The 26,112-nt window shown below is 40.0% G+C and overlaps 2 protein-coding genes across 2 annotated transcripts; both read left to right on the top strand.

The window, feature by feature from the left end:
* The first annotated feature begins 2,966 nt into the window (after positions 1-2,966).
* On the top strand, positions 2,967-26,110 carry LOC112558864 (gamma-aminobutyric acid type B receptor subunit 1-like). Its single transcript, XM_025229584.1, has 7 exons — positions 2,967-3,699; positions 21,564-21,683; positions 21,810-21,881; positions 23,682-23,888; positions 24,357-24,420; positions 25,790-25,874; positions 26,041-26,110. The coding sequence occupies exons 1-7, from the start codon at positions 3,448-3,450 to the stop codon at positions 26,108-26,110; spliced, it is 870 nt and encodes a 289-aa protein (XP_025085369.1). The 5' UTR covers positions 2,967-3,447.
* LOC112560565 (gamma-aminobutyric acid type B receptor subunit 1-like) lies at positions 8,190-11,682 on the top strand. The gene is made up of 3 exons (XM_025232489.1): positions 8,190-8,835; positions 9,613-9,789; positions 11,059-11,682. The coding sequence occupies exons 1-3, from the start codon at positions 8,662-8,664 to the stop codon at positions 11,170-11,172; spliced, it is 465 nt and encodes a 154-aa protein (XP_025088274.1). The 5' UTR covers positions 8,190-8,661; the 3' UTR covers positions 11,173-11,682.
* Positions 26,111-26,112: the final 2 nt, after the last annotated feature.

Raw genomic sequence — 26,112 nt, forward strand, 5'->3', positions numbered from 1 at the left:
GAAATGGAGGAGGATTCGTATCAAAGCCTATTAACGTTTTGAAGTTCTGACTAAGAAAGGTGTCAGACTTGACAGGCAGATCGGGGTCAAGCAGCCTACCCAAAGATCTACACTATACGATACCCGTCTTATGTTAATCAATGTTGATTCGTTCAAAACACTTATCAAGTTTTTGTGTTTGTGTTTGTGCTTGCGTTTGTGTGTATGTGTGTGTGGCACGTCTCTTCATATGCGCATCTGTACTCTGGGTGTCCCCTCATGCATGCGTGTCCTATCACTAAATTCTAGCAGGGGAAACAAAGTTGCTTTGCTTTCTGTCGCTGGTATTACCTCTCCTGAGTCTCTGATCGATATCCAAGAGTATTACCTACCCTAAGGCTGTGATTGATTCCAAGAGTATTACGTCCCTGAGAATACGATTGATATTCAAGAGTATTACCTACCCTAAGGCTGTAATTGATTCCAAGACTATTACCTCTCTGAGACTACGACTGATGTCCAAGCAGGCTGGTCAAAAAGTGCTATCTCTCCTTAGGTTATGATTGATATTCCTAGCATCGCTTCCTATTCCTTTTCAATAAAATAGTTCCACATCACCTGTGGAAACACGTATGTAAGTTCTTTGTGTAATCACTCCCATTAAGTTTGTGTAATAACATTACATTAATCGATGTGACCTTTAAATGACCCACAAATCAGATTGATTGACATTGTTCACTCCTTTTACTGATGGTGCAGTGCCTGATGATGGTGGTGACCGCGCTAATTTCATAGCTTTCCAGGTTTTTTCACGCCCACTCTATTTTGAATGCTATCGTGCGTATAAACGTTGTTCAGACGTTAACAATTATAAGAATGCCGATATCAATACTACCTCTCAGCGTTTCTTTGCTGTGATACAACTAGGCATTGTCATGACAACGGCAGTTTATGTGTTGATGGTTTGGTCGACATTAAAACAAGCTACCAGCCCTCACAGTGTACTGTTTAGAGAAAAACCTCATTTGCAATAAAAGGATTTAATTCACACACGGGCAGTCAGTCCTAAAGATTTTATGAAGCAGCATTTATTCTCCCTTTTAATTACAGGGATCATGTCAGCAAAATGTTCGTTAATAAATATGGACAAAGCTATCTCAAAATAATTCTATTACAAGAAAGAATCCCTTCAGAAACATGTAAATGTGCAGAGTACCGTTTTGAGTCCTGCCTTACAATTTCACCATGATGTGATTTCCAGATCAAAAGATATATATATATAGTAGCAATTGCAAAGAACTGCAAAACCCACAACAAAGTGAAAGACAGTTCAAGTGCATATGGAATGGAGACCAGCACTGAAAAGAGCAAAGTTATGATCAATGGCTGTGGCAAAACAAAGATCAACATGAACGAGGTACAGCTCGAAGAGGTAAACAGCTTCAAATACTTGGGAGCCACCCTCTCTAAGGACGGCAGCTCCACGCCAGATATCCGCATCAGGATCACAGCAACAACGGCGGCACTGTCTAGACTAGACAGGGTCTGGCATAGCCATAAGATAAGCTTCACTACCAAGTACAAGCTGCACTAATCCCTGGTAGTGTCGATCCTGCTCTAAGGACGTGACCCGTGGACTCTGGTCGCCGAAACGGAAAGAAGAATCCAGTCATTCGAGAACAAGTGCCTGAGATAGCTGGTCCGGATCTCATTCAGAGAACATAGAACCAGCGACTTTGTATGAAACAAGATTGTCACTCTCGTAGGACACCAGGAACCTCTACTCTAACTGGTCTTCTTTGGTCATGTGACCCGGCATGGTACTTTGTCGTAGACTATCCTTCAAGGATACCTTTGAGGGTTGTCGACACTGCGGTGGCCAAAGAAAGAACTGACTTACGAACGCCAAAGACTGGACTGGTCGTCCTGTATAAGACCTGCTGACTATTGCCCACAATAGGCAAGAGTGGCGACCCTGTCAGCTCCCGTGTCTATCCATGTTATCCCCACCCCACCCCCAACGACAGGTGCCGGTCAAGGGACGAGTGACTGACTGATTGATAGCACAAAAAGAAGTTATATTTTGATTACAATTTTTCTGTCCCCCCCTCTCTCTCCCTCTCTCTCTCTCACACACACACACAAAAGAAAGAGGTGAAAAATAATTGCTTTCCGAACATCAAGAGGAGTCTGTATATCATATAAGTACCTAACATATATTATTCACACTCAAATGTCAGCTAATTGTTGTTGTTTTAAACTAGTTGTTTATTAAAAGTTTTTACAATTATTAAATGGGTTTGTGGTTGTGCTAATGAATAAGGCGGGATTAGTGTTTTGCACCGAGCCAGCAACTAAGGCTATGTCACGGCAAGGAAGCCAGCCCTGTAAACAGATGTCACGTGCAAAGAACGAACAGCGTGCCCGAGAAGAGAGCTGAACCTAGGACAGCCAACCTTCACCTTCAGACCATGCCGGACTATTTCAAGCATTAAAAAAGGCTAGGTCAAGCTTCGATTTCATGGTATTGCTTTGTTTCGGCTATCTACAATGAAAGAATTCAATAAGCTAAGCCATGCACATAACGGTAGACCCACATTTCCTGTTTGCGCACGGCGATAAGAAAACTGCTGAAAGCTGATTGGATGTTGCCACAGGACACTGATCTAAGCGAAAGACCATCATTGGCAAATGACAATAACGAGAACTCGCACAGCAGTCACGTAATTTAAATACGTACAGAAGCCCATTTGAGCTACCTGTGTTTACAGGTGGCAACCGCACGGCTTCCTTAAAAAGTACAATGGAGACCACTCGGGGCCAACGCCTTGCGATTCCCGGCATGCTGGGCGAGTGATGTTTGATTGCGGGCATTGATCTTCGTTCTCCACTTCTGCACCTTCCGCAGCCCAGTCATCTGTATACATGCCGGCTGCGTCACACAGGTGTGTCTAACGCACCTACCGTAGTTCTCTTGCACATACGGTTTTAAATTGTCCATCGTTTCTGGTGTGACTAATACACTATGTACATCTCATCGGGTGATTGCAGGATTTTGTAAGAAAATTCAGCGCTTCAAGAAAACAAATAGTGCAAATTCATGTCAAACTTTACTTTTATATTTTCATTGTTTAATGAACATCGATATATTAATTTTTAACGAAACTGTTTAAAGCAGAGTTTAGATATGGTTGAATTGTTCTGCATGCTAACAACTTTTAAACTATCTGGCCAGAAAAGAGATGAAAATATGAGCTAAGAAAATGTGAAGTTCGATCCCGTTATTCTGGTACTTGTTTACCTCTGTAGTAAATGGTTGTGGTTTCCGTCACAGTGAATTGTCTTTTCGATGAGCAAGGACTTACATCCTGGGACAAAGTAATCAATCAAAGCTGGAAGGCAGTCTGACAAGAGTCCGGGGACTAAATTAAGTTCCGCAGTCTAGCTGTAGACACAGCTCTCCACACAATGTGTGGACGGTACGAGTTCATCCTAGGTGTGACAACTGCCCATCTCTCAGCCGTCCTACTGTTGCTGGCAAATGGCGCCCTTGCATCCAGAACTCCGCTTTACATCGGAGGTTTTTTCCCCAAATCTGGCATTTCCTGGACGCTGGCTAATGAAACAATACCTGCGATCGAGTTGGCTTTTGAACTTATAAACAACGATGCCGACATCTTGCCCGGCTATGAGCTGATTTTGTGTACCTACAACTCAGAGGTAGGATTTTTTCTTGTTATGTTTGCTTGGTTCCTTTCTTGTTTCGAGTTTTAAGTCGGTCTTTACTTCTGTCTAAACGCTGATTTGACACGTAAGACAGTAACATAACTCACCTGTTTATACATTTCGTGTTTAGACACCAGACAGCTTAGATATTTGTTCACTGGACTTGTGATCTTGCGCACCATTCTCGTGGAGTGATCTGTGCATCTTTGAATGTGACTATGCTGACTCTAGCCCCTGCGATGTACGTTGATTCAATGTCCGCCTATCATGATACAGAAACAAAAACGTTATGGTTTGATATTTATGACGATGACATTTTTTTTTAAATCGGACTTGAATTCTCAGTGTTGCATGATTTCTTTCCTGACAATGTTCTTAAAATATTTATTGTCTATTAAAACAAACAATTCCTGCTTAGAAAACTTTATTTTGCAGGAAAGCAAACAGCATAACGATTTTTTTAAAATACCATGAAATAACGCATGTAACAAAATATTTAATTAAGCCTCCGTTGTTAGGAAGTATGTCTACAAAACACAGACAATGGGCAAATTCAGTGTTAAAATCAGCCAAAATAACAACATACAGCAAAATGACAAACAACATTCTACATCAAGAGATTTGTGCAAGTTTTTAAATAATAAATAGGTGCACAAATTTAACACTACTCCTGACACTTTTAATTAATTTAATATAAATAAATTTTATTTGGATATTTAGGTGAACAATTGTAGCTGTAGAACTCTTTATTTTTTTTTTTTTTTACCAAAATGAAGAATGTGCTGACGTTGTGTTGGATTATAAAATGGGCATCGGCCGTTGCTGTCAGCACCAAATACCATTTTTCTACCTGTAAAGAGGAGAAAGCTACTTGCAGAGGTTTTTCTGATGAGAATGCTAACATTCAAATGGCTGTGGAATTGGTGTGGACATCAAGAGTTTACCTAGCAAACATGACATAGTAGTAGGCAGAAGGCAAACGGTAATTCGAATAAATCTCCCTAATTTTTCCGGTTTCAGCTGGTCGATACATGTCGAGAATCAAATCGAATAAAGCTGAGTTTATGTGTATACATGATGTTAATGTATTCACCTTTAGAAATATTAAGATGTCTTGGTGTTAAATAACCAGTCTTAATTTGTAAAAACAGAAAAAGTTCGTGTTAGATTAAGTGCATGAATAGCCCTACAGAATTTGCATTTTCAATTTGGAAAGATCGGTTTACAATCAACCAATCAATCTTTGTTGATATAAAGCCATTTTTAGAAATGTTAGATGAGTTGTGGAATTAGTATTTTAATGTTAATCGCTGATGATTCACGATCAATGATATTCATTAATCATGATTAATGCATTGATTGGCTCTGCATCTTGGCAACCATCATGGGCATTTGTGGCGGAGAGTTTGTCAAGGCCAACCTCATATCATCATCAGAATTTTCTGTTTCTTATCTTTGTTTTTATATGCAACGGCGCAGAAAATCGACTCTTTCAGAAATACATAAAGAGAATTAAAACTCGAAATGCAAGCATGGTGATATATGGATATGACTAATACATAGCACACCACAAGGTCGGTAACAATTTTTCCTGAAATAAAATACGTGCAGAGGAATCCCTCCACCGATCCAAAACTTCATCTTATACTTTGTCAAGAATGCTGACAACATTCTATGAAGCAGAAATTCCTTTTCAAGTGATTCAAGATTCTATTTAATAACCTCTTTCAGATTCGTATCCAGTTTAGCCTCATATTCCTCCAACACGCTCAACAGTTTCTCAAATGGTAATGATTCCCAGGTTGATTTTTGACGCTGGTTTTGCAATTTGGATGTGCATGCCCAAAGATTGTCCTGAAATAGTATGATGAATGTCTTTCTTCTCTGAAGTTTAAGTTCAGTTTATTTAGCTTGACTAGAATTTCTGCTAAGTAAGCAAGCATTCTTTTCCAAGTTTCATCTTTGAAGTAAGCCAGAAGGTCATGCTTCCCTTGAACTTCCAGGAACAACTGGATTTCATCTCTCAATTCAAAGACGCGATTGACATTTTCTTTCCACAACCAGCTTACAGAAGTGTAGTGAAGAACTTCATGATCAGAATCCACGCCCTTACAGAATTCTTTAAAAAGCCGGCTTAGAGCTTCAGATTTGATGTAATTCATAATTTTCATAACTTGTAAAGGAGCGGGAAAAGTCTTCCTGGCGGGAGTGTATCGGTGAATCACGCAGTGAATGCTCGTAGCTGAACAATTCCCGTGATCTTTGACGTTTGAGACTAGCTTCATGGCGTCGAAAGAATTCTACATCCTTCTAATTATATTCAGAAATTTTGTTTCTAAGTGACTAAGTTCTACAGTTTGGAAGGTTTCATTGACTCCGCACTAAGAACTATATTACACAGACCACATCGTGGCTTCTCTATGCCTTTGCTGATCAAGGTGGTAAAGCCAAATTTCAGATAGTCTTCCGAATATTTACGTTTCTTTTCCACGGGTACTAATTTTTCTAGCGCTACCAAATACTTTAACTTCGAAGATATCTTTTTCCTCACTTTAAAACCGAAACTTTAAGAACAATTAAACAAATGTCTTTCAGGGTCTATTCAACTGACATCAACACATAGGTCAATCGGTACACAACTGCCAGTGAGGTTCAGTAAGAACTGGAAGGACAAATTACGCTGTTCTGCAAATAATAATTATTTCAATAATTCTGATTCTTACAATGATTATGATTGACGTTTGAAGTAAATTAAAAACATCGTTTAAACTTGAGGTTAAACAACATTTATCTTAAAACTTTCAAGTAATTATTGCAAACCTCCTGGCGACCCCCCTTCTCTCGAGAAACCCTTTGCGACCTGGGAACCACTGCCCCTAGAGTGCCTAGACCCTCGAGGGTCCCACCCCCTCTTTTTTTTAAATATCGCTTTAGTCAGGAAATAGGGTGAGGGGGGCAAAGTACGGCAAGCGGACTTTTTTGGACTGACATGTCTAGCAAAATGCGAATCGTACTTGTGTTTATAACTTCTTTTAACTTAGGTAAATTTTATTAAAATTTCATTTATCAAATAGGGCTTGGCGATAGGAATCAGCAGTCAGTACCATTATAGCAATAATGATAAATCAATCTGCTGACATGTCTGACAGTCATGAGAGAACGATTGCCTTCAAATAAAAGGCTGGCGGCAACATAATAACTGTTTTATTTCAACATCTTTCTTCACTGCATTATACACCAAGAAGCGCTGTGCAAACATGTATTACATATAAGCCATGTGGTGAATACTGTGATGAAAATCATGAACTTTATTAGGGCTCAACCGTCGATAATTTATGTCGTTGCTGAAGGATGGTAAAGTCGATCGCAAAGATGTTCCCTACCACACAAATGTCCGGTGGCTAAGTTTGGGGAAAGTTTGAGAACTCCGAAAAGAAAGAGTTCTGTTTTTAGAAATAAAGGAATAGACAAATGTTTTCTCCGAATTTTGATATCTTCAACCTTTCTTATTGACATCATGGACCATTTGAACAAACTCAATGTGAGCATTCTTGTTTATAAATTATATTTCGCCGGGGGCGCATTTTAACAGAAACTTGATGTCCTTTTAACCCAATAGCTTCCCAAGAGGTACCTTTTCCACCAGTCCATTACCTACGGTCGACATCTACCCTAGAGATACTTTTACCTCAAGTACATGGCTGCGGCCACTTATTTGCAAACATCATTCGATGGGGGAAGCATAAAAAATAAATAACTGCCACGCTCATATTTGCTGTAATCGCATGGCAACAGTGAAGCAGATGCGAGCAAATAACCGTTTATGGTGTTTAATCCACTAATTGCATTATTTTATTTATTATTTATTATCCAACTATTTCCTTGAATCTTCTGGGCGCATAATTTATTTCGACAAACAAGAAAGCAGAAAAATCCTTTTACTGCCTGACATAGTTGTTTACGACAGTAAACTCTAGCATAATTTGTGGCTGTTTTGGAGCAAAATGTCAAAGGTTTGTTATGCTGCCTGAGTCATTTACTTATTTTTACCGTTGGAAAGGTATTCGAAAAGTGCACTTCCTTACAAAAAACTCTGAGGAATCTCTCTCAGTCACCTCTCTCTCTAAAACGGCTCCTGTAGTGACTTAGCTATTTTCCTGTAAGAGAAAAAAATCTGTTTCTCAAAGTGTTCAAAGACCGGACATATTTGAGTCGTTTGAAATGCTCATAGAATTTCTGATTAATAGAATTACTTCTTATCTCTACCAAATCACGTCTGTATTTCCTTTTGAGTAAAGTTAGTGGAATACTTGTCTCAAAACCTGTAATCACTTGCTGGGATATTGTTTTTACTACTAGAAAAGTGGATGTGCTCAGAGAGGAATGTGTGCGCAGGTCAGCGCAAGTTGTTCCCGAGTACAACACATCAAGTTGCCTTGACGTGGGGTTCCAACCCAGCTTTTGTAATCGGTGCTCCTTTCGTCTTTTGACATTTAGGTCGATTTGTTCTTGCCTGGGTCGATCTGGTCTTGACAGGGGGGCGAGTCTTTGGGGCGAGGTCAAAACGGCTGAGTCGATTTGTCCTGAAAGCACCATGTCAACTAGCGGATGGAAATAGGAATAAAATTCAAACTCTTCGTTAGCGCGAGTTCACAGTAAAAGCGCTGTCTTAATGTATAAACCTTTGACCAAGCTTGACAAAGTATCACATAAATATGTATTAAACATTTTTTATATAAACTATTTGCCCAGCGTAGTAACACAGTATATCTAAAGGCCCTTCTTACCCTGACAAATAAAATTATTAAAACTTTTGTCAAACATTACTTAAAGTTTGTTCGTATTTGTAAAATTAATTATTATTACAGAAATGAGGCGCACTGTACGAACATTTTCGGTGTCGCTGAATACTCCCTAGCCTCTTTGCTTACTTCGTCATTGAAAGTTGTGTTGTTGATGTTTTGGGTGATCAGGCAGTGTCTTTGTATTCAGAACAGCCCTTCAGTCGCGATGAGGCGGTTTTACGACATGGTCAGCGTGGAACCCACCAAGATCTTCATGCTCGGCCCTTCTGTATCTCGGGTAGCCATCCACGTTTCAATCGCAGCATCCAGCTGGAATATTGTTCAGGTAAAGCACAAACACCTACATCAGACCCCACCCACCCTAAAAAATGGGGGACTGATGCTCGAGTCGCGGTCACTGATAGAAAACTAATGAATAGACCTTGACTAGTTCTGCTTGAAGTGAACTAGCAGTTGTGTTGAAACATGAATGATGATTCTGTCTCAGTACAGTAAAGCCTCCTTCTTAAGACCTTCCTTTTACGAAACCCTCTAAGTTACGACCAAAATTATTTCAAAGAAGTATTTTGTTCTATAAATGTCAACTGTATTATTGTATTTTGCAGAGGTCATGTGTTGAAAACAGTCTATTTTAAAACAGACTATTTTTTACCAACAGTCTTTACATTGTTAGAACAACGTCAGACATATCTTACTATACAAAAATGGCCGCTTTGTTCCCCTATAAATCGTTTATCAAGAGCAAAAATGGCAGAATCAGTAAGAATTAACGAGCGAAGTAAAAGACAAAGAAAAGCATTATGAAATGGTTTTAGAGCTTTATTTCAACATTTAAATAAATAAACTTGCATTTAAATGTGCTTGAAGTCGTGGCTTCCGGAAGTAAAGCAGACTGGTTAATCTCCTTACTTCGACCTCTCAGTTACGACCTTATTTTGGTGGACTTTAACAAGTCTTAATAGGAAGGTTTTACAGTGTTTGGAATAACTCGCTACGGCACTGTCGCAGTTGTCGTATAGATTTTCAACATTACATAATTTGTTTTCTTGAACTGCTTTAGACCTTGACCTGCTTTGACCTCACAACTGTGTCTCTTCGCTAGGTTTCCTTCTCTACCCGATCTTCTGAGTTGGAGAACCGGAATCTGTATCCGTTTTTCTTTCGCACCATACCATCCGACGCCATGCTGAACAAAGCACGCCTTCAGCTGCTGCAACATTTTGGCTGGTCACGTGTCGCTATCATCTATGAAGAGGTCGACGGAAACTTGTTCTATTCGGTAATCTTTGCTTCCAGCTGTATATGTTGGACTAAACTAAACCACTGGAGTTTTGTTTTAATTTCTTGTATAGTATAAAAATTGTGATCGTTCTCAGGATAACTTTGTCAGCTCAGCCAGCAACAAAAATACCTCAGCTAGCGACAAAATAATGAAGGCACTCCCCTGGTGTTGTTGAGAAGGAGGAACTAGAAAAAAAAAACTTAATTTGCGCCAGTTTCTGTTTGTTTTGTGTGGTTTTTTTTTTTTTTTTTCTTGTCTGCTTGTTTTTTGTTGTTGTTTTTTTAGGGGTGCGGGTTTTGAGTATCTATCGCTTCACTTTCCCTTCCTTTCTTTTCCCAACCCCAGCCAGGGTAGTTAAGAGACTGGGTAAACATGGTTATCCTAAGATGTTTGTCCTTTCACTCTGTAGAGAATTAACTCACTTTTGCAGCAGCTAAAGATCTCATTCTTCGATTAAACTCACAAAAAATCCTTTGTTACCTCATCTACAGATTATTACAGAAATACAAAGTTCTGGACTTTTTGAAGCATGTGAGTTAATTATTGTGGACAACCAGCAAGAAGAAGGTTGCAGTAGTGTCTGAGTTGGATAGAACTAAAGAACAAATAAGAAACTTGATCATCTGGACAGAATATGGCGATTGGAGCTTGCGGAGATTGTAGTTAACAGTACGACAGAGGTCCGAGACCTGATTGTCTTGAACCATGAAACCAAAGTTTTGTGGTAAAACTACGAAGTGAATATCAGCATCGCCAAACCGAACTGAAAGAAGCAGATAACGTTGAACTCTCACACTCCTCTTTCAAAATTAAGGGTTCTGTTTCATCTTCATTTAGTTTTTACATACTTGTAATATGTGATATGCAAAATTGTTCAATGTTTTAAAATAATTTGTTAATTTAAACTGTTTCATTTTAACCATTATTCTTTAACATGTCATACTCAGCACACACACAAAAAATCAAGATATCTACCATTTGTCAATGAGCTCCCTGTCTCGTTAAAATCACTATATATTCCCTTATGACACGTGTTTGATACTGGATGTCCGAGGTCAAACATAGGAACAAATGCATTACTCAGATGGCATGAGCCTTAACCAATTTTTTAAGCGATGCAAAAACTAAAATATCCAAACCATCGTAAATTCATAAATGCTTGTTGCCTAGTGTCTCACCACAAAAGTGTATGGTGTGCGCTGATTAGTATGATCTGAACTACTTGTGCAAGAGGATAATGTAAATCCAGCCTTGTCTTGCATGCAGAGTATGGACGACCTCCGACTCAAGATGGTTGATGACGGGATAGACATCGTCACCTTTGAAAGACTGAGCACCGACGTGGCTTTCACAGTTCAAAGGTTGAAGGCAAGTCGGTAATATGTACTTCCTGCTTTAGGCATGCCAACATTTGCACGTAATCTAGTTACAGCGCCTTGTGGTGGCGCGGAAACATCTTTACATGTAACTTTTCCACAGAGAGAAGCTGCTACCTTTTACCAACAAGTACTTTTTACGCGTAAATTATATTCAGTACGCTCATACACACGCAGATGGACAGACTGACAAACAGATAGATAGATCCACTAGGCTCCGAAAATAGTCTCAATGATATCTACCACCCAAAATATCTTGTGACCGCTTGACCTCTCGTACCGGGAAAAGAAAGAATAAGAAATGAGTAGATGAGCACCTCGCAAATGCGCATAAACGGTTGCTCCCCTTACCAGATATACTAGTAGCCACGTAGCTGTGTTACATAAGACAGAGAGCAGATAGACAAGGGCGAGAAGATAGCAGCAGATAACTAACACAAGACCATAATTCATAATCTACAACGCCACTTCACCAATTCTACTACAAACAATCAAACACAAACTTCCTCTGTCTAACCTTTAACCTAAAATCTTGCTTCTACGATCTTACTGACATCGTCCCCCAGCTCACCTCTCTGCCTTACTCAGACATAGATATTATACAAATACAATTACAAATACAATACATAAATTTTACCGAAATGTAAACGATCTCCTTCGGTATACTGGAGTTGACATCTTGATTTTGTTTGCAGGAACTAGACGCCAGAATCATTATGGGTCACTTCTTTCAGATGTCAGCGAGGAAGGTCTTCTGTGAGGTGGGTCAAGGATTTTTGACATGGGCAAGCTTTTAGTCTTGATGGTCTCGCTAACAGGGCTGGTGCTGGACTATTTTGCGCCCTCGGTAAACGATACAAGCTGAGTACGCCTTTCCCTCCCTTCCTTATTCTGAAACTGATAAAAACATTCAACAATAACTTCATTTGGTTCAGATTATCAAATTCGAGCTTAAGATCGGACTTTTCTTGCTTTTGCTTTTATAGGTCAACACGAGTGCAACATTTTTTTCTCTGTGATCGGGTTTATTTTATTTTAAAACGATAATTCTCCAAATGTGAGTACAAAAAAGCAGAAAAAAACGACTCTCTGCAACAGGGTTACCTAACCCTAAAACACTGTCTTCTGACAGGTTCATATCACAATATTCTATGTGTATTATTAACACAAATGTATAAGATACCCTCCTGTAATTGTTTTATTTGGACTATAGTTCATTCCAAGCTTTGTATTTTTTGATGGAATGTACACTGCTAGCAATTTAGTTATTTATGGAATGTAAATTGCCACTATTTAATGTATATTATATGGATGGTGAGTTGTAATAAATTTTCCGGGTAAGGATCCAAGCGCTAATTTTGCTGAGTTCCCTGATTTTATGCTAAAATATGTGGAGTTTGAACACCTTTAGATAAACAAAATGCAATTACTTTGTTATCATAAATGTGCCCAACATTTCGCATCTTTTCTTTGCTAAGCTTAAATACCTAGGAAAATGTATTACTTTAAATAAGCAGTGATGCTATAGTTTATAATTTGCATGCAAATGTATATCTGGAACAAAAACAGTCAATACAATTAAAAATAAGTGGTGCTAACAGGGCAAAAGAGGAGCTGGAACATTTTTCTTTCCAAAAATGACCATATGTCTATGTTAATGACAGTAGGAAACAGGTAAGCTAATTAGATTTCATTAACTTTGTGGGACAGAAAGGGGTACACCATCATTTTTTTTTCTTGACAATTTGGTTTTTTTCTAGGGTAACCTTTGACATGATATTGTAAAAGTTCATGAAACTAGATCTGGTATTATATTTACACAAGTATACTATGTATCTGCAGCTATGTTTATGTCTAAGCCGAATGATGAGACTTTTTAGATTAATATACTGTATTACTAGTGTCATTATATCAAATGAATAGCTACAGGAGTAGATAATTTAATTTATGATTTTGTCTATTATTATAACTTTGACAGCTTTAAAAAGATCACTAATCAAGTATAGTTCAAATTTATAAATATTCATTTACTCTGTACTCTCGAAAAAAGGGACAATATTGATGTTCTTACAACTTCAAGAGCTTGCTTACTTATGTCATTAACTGATGGCTCAACAGATACTTCCAAGAACTCCCAAAGCAGAGCAATCTCACTGTTGTCAGCTGTGTCCATTACTTCAGTGCTATTTTTACTCCATTCAAATGAATTTAAAGCTTCATTATTGTCTAAACAAGAACAGATAAATTAAGGTAGTCAATTTTTTAAGACTTCTCTTAATTCACTAAGCTGTTCAACAACGGTCACAACTGACAACCAGGGATAACATTTTATCATTAAAAATGTAATATGAAATTAAGAATTTTATACAATTTATTGATATAAAACTTACTTCTTTCTCATTTCTGATTGTTAACTGCATTTACTTACTCTCACCTGTTCCTATTTATTGTAAGATCCTGTTATGTTTGCCACACTCAGTTCTTTTTTAGCTGCTTCCAGCACGCACGTCAATGGTACCCTCAAACTGTCAGTTATTTTAACTTTGTGCTGGATAAGGATACGATTGATGATGTTGTTGTGTTTGTAACTGACGTCACGAAGTTACTTGCAGACCAGAAGGATGTAGAAAGTGTCGATGCTGCATAGCTGCTGTTAGATCCTTGTTTGATTCTTTTCACCTGCAGTAGCAGTTTGTTTTGACAGCCGATGCTTTTGTTGGGACGTTTGAGCAAAGTTAATCCACTGGTGTTTGTAGCCAGTATCTTTAGGAAATAAGTACACACTAACTCCATCTGACTGTATAAGCGAACACTCAGCAACAGCACGTTGTGTCCTTGTCTGTTTTCTTTTACCGAGGATTGTTTTGCTGATGCAGACGACTCTTAGCGGATGATACTATTTTTAGACAATCCGCCCTTTCGTCACTTCCTGCTTTCTTGACAACTCCAGGCGTGACTAAGAGAAAAAAATTAATATTTCTCATGCTTCTTTGTCATAAAATACCACCGGAAGATGTGTTTTTTATATTTTCTGCTCTATTTCCAGCGATTTTCTCTGAGCACTATAGGCTCAACCTTTTAAAAAGGAAGTAAGTAGATCTAATTTGTTCTCTTAAATGCAGTGCAGAGGTTTCTAGGCCATAGCTTGTTCCCTTGGTACAGTGGCCCAAGCAATGTCCTTTGTAGCATTGTTGATTCTGGATACAATATTTAATTAATTTCAGTGTTGAGAAACTTTGTTGTCTGATGGGCTGACTCTGCAACATAAGGTAAAATGTGTGTAATAATTTTAACTGGCTAGTGAAGATTAAAAGTTACTGAGAATTAATTTTTCTTGAGAAGCCCTCAAACGAGGGCTTTGTATTTAATACAAGAGTTCCCTTATGTCAACATCCTCTTTGTTCCTTACTGCCTCTTCAAGGCCTTGCAAGAATATATAATTTCTTGTGTTGGCTTTTTTTTATATTCTTTGGATAAAGGATTCCAGGTAAACATCACAAAGAGCTCCAGGTCAGGCGGTGTGATCCCACAGCTGTTTACATTTTTCTTCTATGGACTCAGTTTTCAGTCGGAACTTTTATCTTCTTACTTTCGTCCTCGTGCTTAATCTGTCTTTTCCTTGGTACCTGGTTTTTCTCAAAGTTTGTCTCTATTCCAAGTCTCTTGCAATGTCTGCTACATTGGCTAATAATTGCCGTAAGTCCTGGTCACTTCATCCTAATCTTCTTAAGATATTCATTAACTAGTCACATTTCTTTCGATACTGTCTTCATATAAGCTTCTTTGTCTTGAGTACATTTATTGTTCACATTTGGTTCAGAACGGATGTTACGCAGGTCTTGATGATATAAGACTCTCATTCCCACCACCATCACCACAGCCACCACTACTCCAAGTTAAATTTATAAATTTTTTGCTATCCGCATTTCTCTTCTCTCTCTCCGCTGTAATTGTAGAAGTAGTCCTGTTCGCTAATGGTGTCATGCCAAGGTTTTCTTAGCGTGTCATTATCCTGTCTGTCTCTTTTTTCTTCAGCGGTAACCATTACAATGGTCGTATTTCTTGTCTAAGCTATCTGATCCAGAAACATTTAATGAGGATGCTAGCTGATGTTGTGTTATTGGTTTGTGGGTATTAGAGGTGGCACTCATTAAACTGTCCAGTTAGAAAACACACAAGAGACAGCTTCATGTCGGCTCCCGCCCAAGTATATTTAAATCTCTTAACCAGAACTAAACCTTTTATGGATTGTACATTTTGGGAATAAGGCCAACACTTGCCTTATGTCACATCTCCCTTTCTTTAAAATGGACATTGTTTCAATATAACTTAATTAACATTAATTTTAATATTCTTGAATTTCCTATTCAAGTCTTTGTGCGTTTGATTCGAGTCAATCATTTACAAGTCAAGTCTCTGTGGGATCTTGATGGTGCGACCACTCTTGGTAGTCTTGACAGGCTGATCTGGAGGAGCGATGACTTTGGACGCTGGCACCTTCCTGGCTGCGGCTCCTGGACATGGCTCTGGATTGGTAACAGGAATGTCTGGATCATCTGAGTGTGTATCAGACAAGGGGTCGAGATCCTCTTCGGACTTTGGGTTTGTTGGAATAAGGGACGACAGAGTCTTTGGGATAGGTCTGGGAGTCTCGGGATTGGAATCTCTGGGAATCAAGAGACGGCGGTTGCGTCGTTGGCGACCGTAGGGAGTCTCTACCTCATATGATCTGTTGGGCAGAGACTTGATGATTGTCCCTGGTGTCTGGGTTGGCTTCACCCAAACTGGCTGACCTGGTTCCAACTCAGCGGCTGGTCTGGCACGGTGTGCTCTGTCGAAGTTCTGTTTATTTTTCATCTTCTGCATCTCGTCTTTCTTCTGAAAGTCCTTCCTTTCTTTTTCCTTTTTCTCGGAAAACTGAGATGGTATTGTGGGGACCATGGTGCGTAGTCTTCTCCCAAACAACAGTTCTGCTGGACTGAGACCTTGCTGAAGTGGCGTAGCGCGATATGTGAGAATCGCTAAATAAGGATCATCTGCCTTCTTCAGGATTGATTTCACAGTTTGAACGGCGCGTTCGGCTTCGCCATTCGCTTGTGGATAGTACGGGCTGCTTGTTGTGTGAGTGAACTCGTACTGTTGAGCGAACGTTTGGAACTGCTTGCTGGAGAACTGCGGGCCGTTGTCTGAGATGACGATTTGTGGAATTCCATGGCGGGAAAAAATGCTCTTAACATGGTTGATGACTGTTTCCGCCGAAGTATTCTTCAAGTGTGCCAACTCAATATAACGTGAATAATAGTCCACCACCAGTAAGTACTGTTCTTTTTTCAGTTCAAAGATGTCCATGCCAACTTTCTGCCAAGGGAATGCTGGTGTGACAGAGGGAATGAGTGGCTCAGGGGGATTTGGCCTCTCCTTGATGCAAATTGTGCACCTCTGTACCATGGACTCTATCTGCTGAGAAAGCTTTGGCCACCAAACGCTCTCTCTGGCCAAGGCACGACATTTTACGATGCCTTGATGTCCAATGTGAAGTCTGTGGAGAATGTCTGTTCTCAGTACTTCAGGGATGATCAGTCTTGATCTGTAAAGAAGAAGTCCATCATGTTCTGTGACTTCTGAACGTACTGTCCAAAACGTTTTCAGTTCTTCATGTTCTGGACTAGAACGTGGCCATCCATTGTGGAGATAATACAGCACTGTCTTACAAACAGTATCTCTTGCAGTCTCTTTCTTGATTTCTTCGATGCGTTTTTCACTGGCTGGCAAGCTCTGAATCACTTGCTTGATGAAGATCTCTTCTTCTTCACTTCTCTCATCTTTCTGAGTGTTTCTTACTGGGGCTCGTGAGAGTGTGTCAGCAGTCACGAGATTCTTGCCTTTTGTGTAGACAATGTTGTACTTGAACCTCATCAGGCGCATCCGGAATCTCTGAATTCTCGGAGGTAGATCTTCAAGGTTCTTTGTTTTCAGTAGAGCCAATAATGGCTTATGGTCAGTTTCGATTGTCAGATCACGAAGTCCTGTGATGTAGTCACAGAACTTTTCACACGCCCAAGTCACTGCGAGTGCTTCACGCTCAACTTGCGCGTACCTGCGCTCAGTTTCCGTCATACTTCTTGATGCGTAGAAAACTGGCTTGAGGTGACCATCTGACTGTTTCTGAAGTAATACTGCACCGAGACCGAAAGATGAAGCATCTGTTGAGACGACGGTCGTTTTGTCAGTACCATAGTGTGCCAACACTGGAGCTTCAGTCAGCTGTTTCTTAATCTTCTCAAACGAGGTTTCTTGAGCAGTGTCCCAACACCACTCTATGTTTTTCTTGAGCAGGTCACGTAGCGGTTTGCTGTCGTTTGCGAGGTTAGGGCCTGCAAACTTCGCAACGTGGTTAACCATTCCTAACAATCTTCTGAGATCAGAAATGTTCTCTGGCTTGGGAAAATTCTTCACAGCAGACAGTTTCTCTGGGTCGATGGCGATCCATCTTTCGAGATGATGTGCCCGAGAAAGGATATCTTCTCTTTGGCAAACTGGCACTTCTCGTCGTTCAGGGTAATGCCCGCTTCTTGAAGCGTCGACATCACTTTCTTCAAGTAACGATCATGTTCTTGCTTGTTCTTACCGAAAATGAGCAGGTCGTCAATGTCACAAATCACATTTTCATGGTTCGCCAGAAGTTGAGACATTCGTCGTTGAAATACTTCTGGCCCTGAACTTATCCCGAAGGGTAAGCGTGTATAACAGTACCTTCCAAAAGGTGTGATGAAGGTTGTTAACTCCTGACTTCCTTCATCCAGTGGAAGTTGATGGAAACCCTTTTTGCAATCAAGCTTTGTGAACATTTTTGCTCCTGACAGCTGGGCTAACAGTTCATCTGTTGACGGTAACGGGTAGTTCTCTCTGCGAACTGCTTCATTTAGTTTGCTCAGATCGACGCAGATTCTGACTCTCTCGTCGCTCTTGGGCACCACTACTATTGGGGCGCACCAATCACTGGGCTTGGTGACTGTGCGAATCACTCCCTGTTCTTCAAGTTGATCCAATTCTGCCTTGACTTTCTGTTTCAAGGGCAAAGGTAAGCGTCTTGGAGCTGCTACTGCATATGGAACAGCTTGTTCTTTCAGACGAATCTTGTAAGGATCTTGTAGACTTCCTAGTCCTCTGAAGAGTTTTGGGAATTCTTCCTTGTACTGTTTTTCGTGGTCTTCTATAACTGTGTTGATTCTCTCAATCAACTTCAACGCTGTAATGGCTGGTCGACCTAGCAATGGTTCTTCAAGTGTTTTTACGACATACACATCTTGCAGTGAAGAGACATTCTTGTATGTCAGTTTTGCCTTGAACATGCCTTCCACAGCTATTTCAACACGACCTGGACCATACAGTTTCTTGCGCACTTTCTGCAATGGTCGCTTGGCTGCTGGAACTGCGGTCTGAGGTACGACGGTAACATCAGCTCCGGTGTCAAGCTTAAATACATTCTCTGTGTCTTCCATCAGGAGACTGACTTTCCAAGGATCTGTGTCACACTGCCCACAATCATACCCATGTAAGCTTCTTCGTCTCTTCTTCCTCTTCCACTGTGTGAATCTTAGAAGAACCTGAAGAGCGACAGACTGCAGCGTAGTGACCAATCTTGGAACATTTTCTGCATTTAGCGTTCTTTGCAGGACAACCATCTCTGTTGTGGGAACCTTTTCCGCATCGAGAGCATGGCTTAGTCTCTGGTTTTCCCCGAAGACCTGGCTTCGTACCGCAACGAATTTTTCGCTGACCTTTCTGAATCTTGTTGATGTTTTCTCAACTGTATTCTCGCTGTTGCTTGCCAAACATCGAGTGTGCTTGAGTCTTGGACGTCTCATGAGCTCTGCAAATTTCTATTGCTTCTGGAAGCTTGAGTGTTTCTTCTGCAACAATTTTTCACGCATAGTGTCATCTTGAACACCGATCACAAGTCTGTCACGAATCATGCGGTCAACATCCTTGAAATCACATGATTTTGCTAACTTGCGTAAAACTGTGACGTAAGTATCAACTGACTCATCCTTGTTTTGGTTTCGGCTATGAAACTTGTAGCTCTCATACACTTCATGTGTGCTACCCAAACAAAAGTCGTTGAACTTGTCGATGACAGTCTCGATATCTTTGTCGTTCTCCCCTTCTGCAAAGGATAATCCTTCATAGATTTCTTGTGCGTCCTCACCAATGCAAGCTAATAGAACTGCACAACGATAAGCTGAATCTTCTTTATCAAGGCGCGTAGCTACCTCATAGTTCTGCCACTGACGAATAAATTTTTTCCAATTTACTTCAATGTTAGAAGACAAATCCAGCTTTGAGGGAATCGGAACGTTTGCAGTGAAGTGTTGTCTCTGATGTGTCTCCGCCATCTTGCGAGAAATTTCACTTTGCGAACGTACGACGCAATATTTCAAAATGAGAAAAACGTGCCCACCTGAAAGTTTCTGGAGAAATCACACAGCTAGCACTTTGCTGCTCACTTCTGACACCATGTTGTGTTATTGGTTTGTGGGTATTAGAGGTGGCACTCATTAAACTGTCCAGTTAGAAAACACACAAGAGACAGCTTCATGTCGGCTCCCGCCCAAGTATATTTAAATCTCTTAACCAGAACTAAACCTTTTATGGATTGTACATTTTGGGAATAAGGCCAACACTTGCCTTATGTCACAGCTGATAAGCTAAATGTTTTGTGAGACGCTGAAAGGCAAAGTTCGAAATAAAGATCTTGGTGTAGGTGCACCGTACACTGTTGCCGTTTTGGGCGGCGCCGGGATGCGAAGGGAGGCATGGAGACGGGGTGAGGAAACAATGAGGGAGGAACATTAAGTCTTTTACTTACGTGTTATTCACCCGTTCGTCTGTTCTCCCAAAGTCCGCAATGAACTGGGGTCTGGCGCACAGCACACTGCGATAGCTGAAAGCTTGACGACTACGGCTTAGCAGTCAGCTAAATGTTGGTTAAATACAGCAAGTCCTTACTTAACATCGTCGAAAGGTTCTTGAAATGCGTGACTTTAAGCGAAATTATATAAAACAAAAATAGTTTTACCATAAGCTAACTGACACATGGTTTGTTTATGATCACAAAAATATTATCAAACTTATAAAGACCCAAAACATGCTTTCCAAACCAGAACACCAGAGAAAAACCCATGCAGACATAGGGACAACATGCAAACACCACAAACAATTTTCTGTCGTCAGTTATAGCGAAACGATGTCAGGTGAAGACCTAAGGGTTAGTCCTGCAGCTACTTCTCCTGGTGATGTACCCTGCACACGACCCCAGAAGACTACAAGACCTTGCTGAGATAAACATTATGTTCTACGCCGCTGATGTCAATATTGGAATCGTGTCGTGACTTGGCGTGCCCAGGCATGCAGGCGCTGTCGGGTCGCCGGAACACGTCAGCACACAAACCACTATCGATCTTCTCAACAACAAAAAAAGCAATAAAAGTAAAAAAAATAAGGGCTTCGACTCAAGCCAGGATCCCAACGGGGCGTTGTCATGTCCGTGCGCATGTGCGTGCGGCTGTGACGTTGTCACGACTCTGCTGGTAGTAGTTTCAGGACAAAGCGAGCCAGGGTCGAGTTTATGAGGTTGTGGAAATAAAAGACGTTTTGCTCTGCTGCTTTTAGACATGTTTTATGTCAATGAAGTCGTTGAAAAAGTTGGATCCATTACAGAATTCTACGTCAGTATTTTAAAATAAATACGTCCACGATGGTTAATCAAACCTTTACTTTTTAACTTCTACCTCGAGCATCCCACAGGTATTGCCGACTTCGGTGTAGTGTTTTGCTTTTGAAAGATAATTTACAGGAAGTGGGAGTGGTAGCTTTAAATGTAATGGTTATTATAGTAAGTTGAAAGGCTAAGGTTTCGTCTATTTTATTAAAGAGATGCATGGACTTTGTAGCCCTCTTGTCCAGAAACAAAATTTACCGACTTAACGGCGTTTAGATCTTGCTAATTAACCGAGATTAACAGCTCAGCACAAAAAAAAAATCAAAACATATTTTAGTGTAGAACAGAAGATGTTAACGTAGTTAAGAAACTACAATAGCCAATGCTTTTTCCCCCACAAGTACTATGTCAACAAATAACATTTTCGCTTGTTTTATTAGTGCGTGAATGGTTACAGGGTTGCTTAATTATTTCATTATTGTTTATGCGACTGGACGAGTGACTGTGAACCGGAAAAGGGCGCAGTATATTACAACTGGATCGATGGTCGTTACGTGTAGAGGCTGTCTCCATCACGTGTTTGGATGCCATCTTTCTCCTGTCTGGAGAGGGGTCTGAAAGAGGTAACTCGCGCAAGAAGTATTGATACCACTTCCGGTACTTCTGTGGTGCAGGCGTACCGCCAGGGACTGTACGGGGCCAGCTACGTGTGGATACTCCCGGGGTGGGCCGGCAATCTCTGGTGGACGACCAACCCTGACACGACTTACACCTGCACTCCGGCAGAGCTTCAGGTGAGGCGTTGTTTTAGGACAAATCTGAGACTATATTCCAGAAAGCTTAGTTATTAATAATTTAAAATCTCGACCTCTTGTTTAAATTATCCAGACAATTTTATTAATTTTTTTATATCTTTACAGACAGCGCAAGATGGCCATTTCAGTGTCAACTATGTTTCATACACATCAGACAATGCCACTGTGCTTGGAATGGTAGGTATCTAGCGAAAAAAAAATTTTTGAATAAAGATGCTCCTCTCGGTGTTTTTCTCCCCTTTCTTTCCTTCTATTTGTTCAAGAGAAAGCGAGGATACCGTAATGATTTTTCGGTAGCGTGAAATTAACAAAGATGAGGTTAAGTAAGCATCTTTTTCTAGTTTTGAATACGCACGCAATGAACAGGAAAACATACATTATATTCATAACCTGCCAAATGACGAGCGGTGATCGAGCGGTGAATGCAGTACTCAAGCTTAGAAGGTCACGTCATTCAGGTGTCCCAGCCAACCCCTGTATTCTACATATACAGTACAACATCGTGTTTTCTTTTGTTTTTCACGTAAAGGTCTAAAAATAAACTCGATTACCTTTTACTCCTAAAAAAATAGGTGCGCCCTTAGGACGCGGTGCAAAACAGCTTGATGTAGGTCGTGGAACTAGAGTGCGGAAAAGGAATGGACAGAATTAATTTGGAAATTGTTTTCGTAAATCAATTTTTGAGGGAGAGAGGGATGGGGAGGTTGGAGAATCTGTAGGGATTTTGTTTTGTTTTGTTTTATTTTTGTTTTTGTTTTTTTTTTTGTTTAGTTTTTTTTTTTTTTTTGGGGGGGGGTCAGTACGTGCAGCTTACAATATACACACATTTTCGTATGTACAAAAACACAACCTTGCACAAAGCAACTCAGATGAGATACTCCAAATATAGAAACAAGACTACTACTAGCAATAATTATAGATAAAAGGTCCAGTAAAACAGTTCACCGCGCCGTATGATGGAAGAAAAGCATTCTAAAAGCCAGGACTTGTTGGACGATGAGTTATTCCGTAGCAACAGAGACTTAAAGCAGTTTTGCAATTAGACAATAGGACAAATTAATCACGTTACGAGAAATTAGACATAAGACTAGACACTTACATAAAGTTCGTGTGGAAAAATTGACCGATTAGATTAACATGAGACAAACAGATGCAGTCCTTAAAATGGTTAAACGCTGACTCAGATACAAAGATAAAACAGAGATATCTAGAAGCTCTTGTTCAACGCCAACTTAAATCATAATTATATTATTAAATTTCAAAACGAAATGTTTTGGTCACAATTTCAAAGGTCGTGAGAAATGCTTTGTTGCTTGTAGACATGTTTTTACCTGAGTGACGCTTTTGAAGGAAAGCTTAATCTATTAAAAACTCTGAATTCTCCGTCAGTATTTTAAAATAAATGCGTCCATGATGGTTAATCAAACCTTTACCTTTAGTTTTAGTGCCTCGATGAAGTTCAAATCTTGGGGAATTCTTTTTCCCTTGGGTTCTGGAGATGTGTTCCTAGAAACACCACCACACACAGAAAGAGGTCAAAACAGTAATGTCTTATTTGTTCACACCTGCGCCTAATATACGGTCTCAGCTCCCCCATTGGCTGAAGCCTTGATGAAGTCAACACATCCACATAATCCTCACGACTATACTGTCGACCTCTTTCTGAGCATGTGTGTTTGTAGACGAGTATCTCGAGAAAAGGCAGTCGCAAAAAGTTTTAGGAAGAGATATCTTGCACGGAGCTTTATCTAGTTATCAGATAAAAATACTGCTCCCCACTGGACCTTTAAATCTAATTCGTGGTAAATTTCTTTATTTGCTCTTTAGCTTGTTTGCTTGTTTCTTTGAGGAGGGGGGGGTCTTTTTCATTTTCGATCTTTTGTTTAATTGTTCGTTTTGTACTCTTTGTTCGTTGTTTGTGATTGTTTGGACATTGTTAACGTTCCGGAGTAAAAGAACTTGACTGCACATGCGCAGACGGTTCAAGAGTTCCACACACGTATGGGCTCCTTAGTCAGCGAATACTCGGCCTACGCTTTTGATGCTGTGCTGAGCATCGCCCACGTGCTGCACGCGGCCAGCGTCACGAGGGGACTGGACCTGGCCGCCTTTGACTACGAAAACGCCACTTACTCCAAGGTGTTTGTGGAAGAGATGCGAAAGCTGGACATCACTGGTATCTCGGTACGAAATCTGCAATTATACTATAGGGTGCTGTAGCCTGGAGTCATACTCATGAAACAGGTGACTGATGATGAGGACTTCTATAGCGCCTTTCTCCACATCAAGGCGGGCTCAAGGCGCTTTACAAAAACACTACTAACACACATACATGATAATAATGTGCCAAAGAGCACATGGTGATCAGTTCTGCAACTGAGGATTTTTATTTTTATTATTATTATTATTATTATTATTATTATTATTATGAACACGAAATTAGTTTTTAAATTCGTCTCCTTTAACATTTATTTATAGCAAAAAAGCGTCCCAGAGAGCATGAGTGCTGCATGTGTGACCGGAGGCCTCAGTATATTTGAAAGTTCCATCTTATGTAGTATTACGTACATATCAACACCTGATGTCTGTGTCCGATCGTGCTGCATGTGTTCGTTGATCAAACATCGAAATTATTTCCCTTCTCCCTTGCAGGGCCCAGTGGGATATGACGACAGCGGCAACAGAATAGGCATATCCGTTCTCGAGCAATCCCAAGGTGAGCCCCTGTAGGTTGCCACGACAACATTAGGTCTGTGTGAAGAGTGAGACAGCGTCTGTTTAGAAACAGGCAACAGCTGCCTGATCCCAGACATCGGACGTAACCCGGGGTTGTCACGCCGAACGTTGCAGACAAAGATTGTTTCTAGCACAGGAGAGTTCCACAAGAAAATGCGTACGAACAGGGGACGTGACGCTGCTTGCAATGTCGGCTTTGAGCGATGTTTGACGAGCTCTCGTTCAGTTTGTTTGGTTTGCGTGGAATCTTTCCAGCAGAATAATAGCCCCTCCCACCGTGTTAAGACTGTTATAGTTCACTGTTTTTCTCTCTCTGCTTTGTCAAAACCATTAGCATGATATCATTTTAGTTCTTGGTTACGTTTAATTCCTCTCGAGGTGAGAAAAATTGTGGATCTGAAGTAATGGTTTACCAGTCTGGACTATGTACAAATTCTTTTTATGTTCAAGTATTTTAAAGTGTTTATTAACTATAAAGCTCTTTTTTAAACAGCAGTAAACCTTAAATATATTTTATCTCTAAGCACTTAGGAGCTTTGATGTTTTGCTGAAGGCAGTTTTCTTTGGTGTCATTTTAAGATACCGATTTCCAAAATATTAACGAAATATCGGCTTAATTATTGTACTGCGAGCTTTTAAACATTGTAGTTCTCGCCTAGGGTTTAGAAAAAGACCGAAAGTCGTTTCCCAAAGTGGTCCTAAAATTGGCCGGCTCAGTTGGCAATGCTTCATTAGCAGGAACTCAAAGCTTTCTAATTAGTCGCGGACACCAGAGATGATAGAAATTCGATCAATCCACCAGTTTTTTTTAACAAAAATTACTTCAAAACTCACAACTGTAACAACTAAATATTTATTGCTGTGTTTCGTTAACTTGCCAGCAAACTTGGCGTTTAATGTCAGTCATGGTTGTTTTCATGTGTAAGCCTTGAAACAATACACTGTAAATTGTTTTAGCAGAGGATATATAGTAAACTAGCTGGATTTTTCATTATTTTTTATCTTTCCTGCTCGTAGTAAATGTAAATGCCAACTGTTTTAGGCCACCTAATCTTATGATCAGCTTTTATTTTATCAACTTTGATCCTTCTGCACGCTTTGATTTCCAAAGTGTTTGTAGTTGGTTGCGAAGATAGACGCCGGGGTCACGGACGAGTGCACCCGCCTAGTGAGACAAATACATGTAGATGGTATAGTAACAGTAATAAGGGCAGACCGGACTGTTTTCAAGATGAATATTTGAGATAGTTCCTGAGGTAAATGTGAAAGGTTTACACTGTTACCGTGCTAATTTTATAAGTGCATGAGATAGTTTACCTGTTTGTGCGTTAATTCAAGTACTTGCACAGGGGGAGTCCGAGTTCAAGTTGCCGAAACAAATCTCTCAAGTCCAGCTTTGATCACGGGCCAACTTTGCATCAATACTCTGGAAGGGTATGTACATAAATCTTAAATATAGATGTTGTATGTTTGCTGGATGAAGTATATAATTATTAATACATAGTTGTATGAGTGAATGGTATAGACAAAACAATCCCAGACAAATTTTGGAAAGATCTTAGCACTCGCATGAATATAAATTTTTTTTTAATTAATTCAGATTTATTGAAAACCAGGTTTTTTGTCAGATTCTGCCTGTCTGGTATCATTACCTCGATGATGATGTGTAACA

Source organism: Pomacea canaliculata, linkage group LG3 (genome assembly GCF_003073045.1).
Source record: "Pomacea canaliculata isolate SZHN2017 linkage group LG3, ASM307304v1, whole genome shotgun sequence".
Taxonomy (NCBI): Eukaryota; Metazoa; Mollusca; class Gastropoda; order Architaenioglossa; family Ampullariidae; genus Pomacea; species Pomacea canaliculata.

Excerpts from the sequence above, each read along its gene's own strand:
- LOC112560565 (XM_025232489.1), top strand. The coding sequence starts at position 8,662 with ATGTTTTGGGTGATCAGGCAGTGTCTTTGTATTCAGAACAGCCCTTCA. Across the intron at positions 8,836-9,612 it reads CCAGCTGGAATATTGTTCAG|GTTTCCTTCTCTACCCGATC; the intron begins GTAAAGCACAAA and ends TCTCTTCGCTAG. Across the intron at positions 9,790-11,058 it reads ACGGAAACTTGTTCTATTCG|AGTATGGACGACCTCCGACT; the intron begins GTAATCTTTGCT and ends TCTTGCATGCAG.
- LOC112558864 (XM_025229584.1), top strand. The coding sequence starts at position 3,448 with ATGTGTGGACGGTACGAGTTCATCCTAGGTGTGACAACTGCCCATCTC. Across the intron at positions 3,700-21,563 it reads TGTGTACCTACAACTCAGAG|GCGTACCGCCAGGGACTGTA; the intron begins GTAGGATTTTTT and ends TCTGTGGTGCAG. Across the intron at positions 23,889-24,356 it reads TGGACATCACTGGTATCTCG|GGCCCAGTGGGATATGACGA; the intron begins GTACGAAATCTG and ends TCTCCCTTGCAG.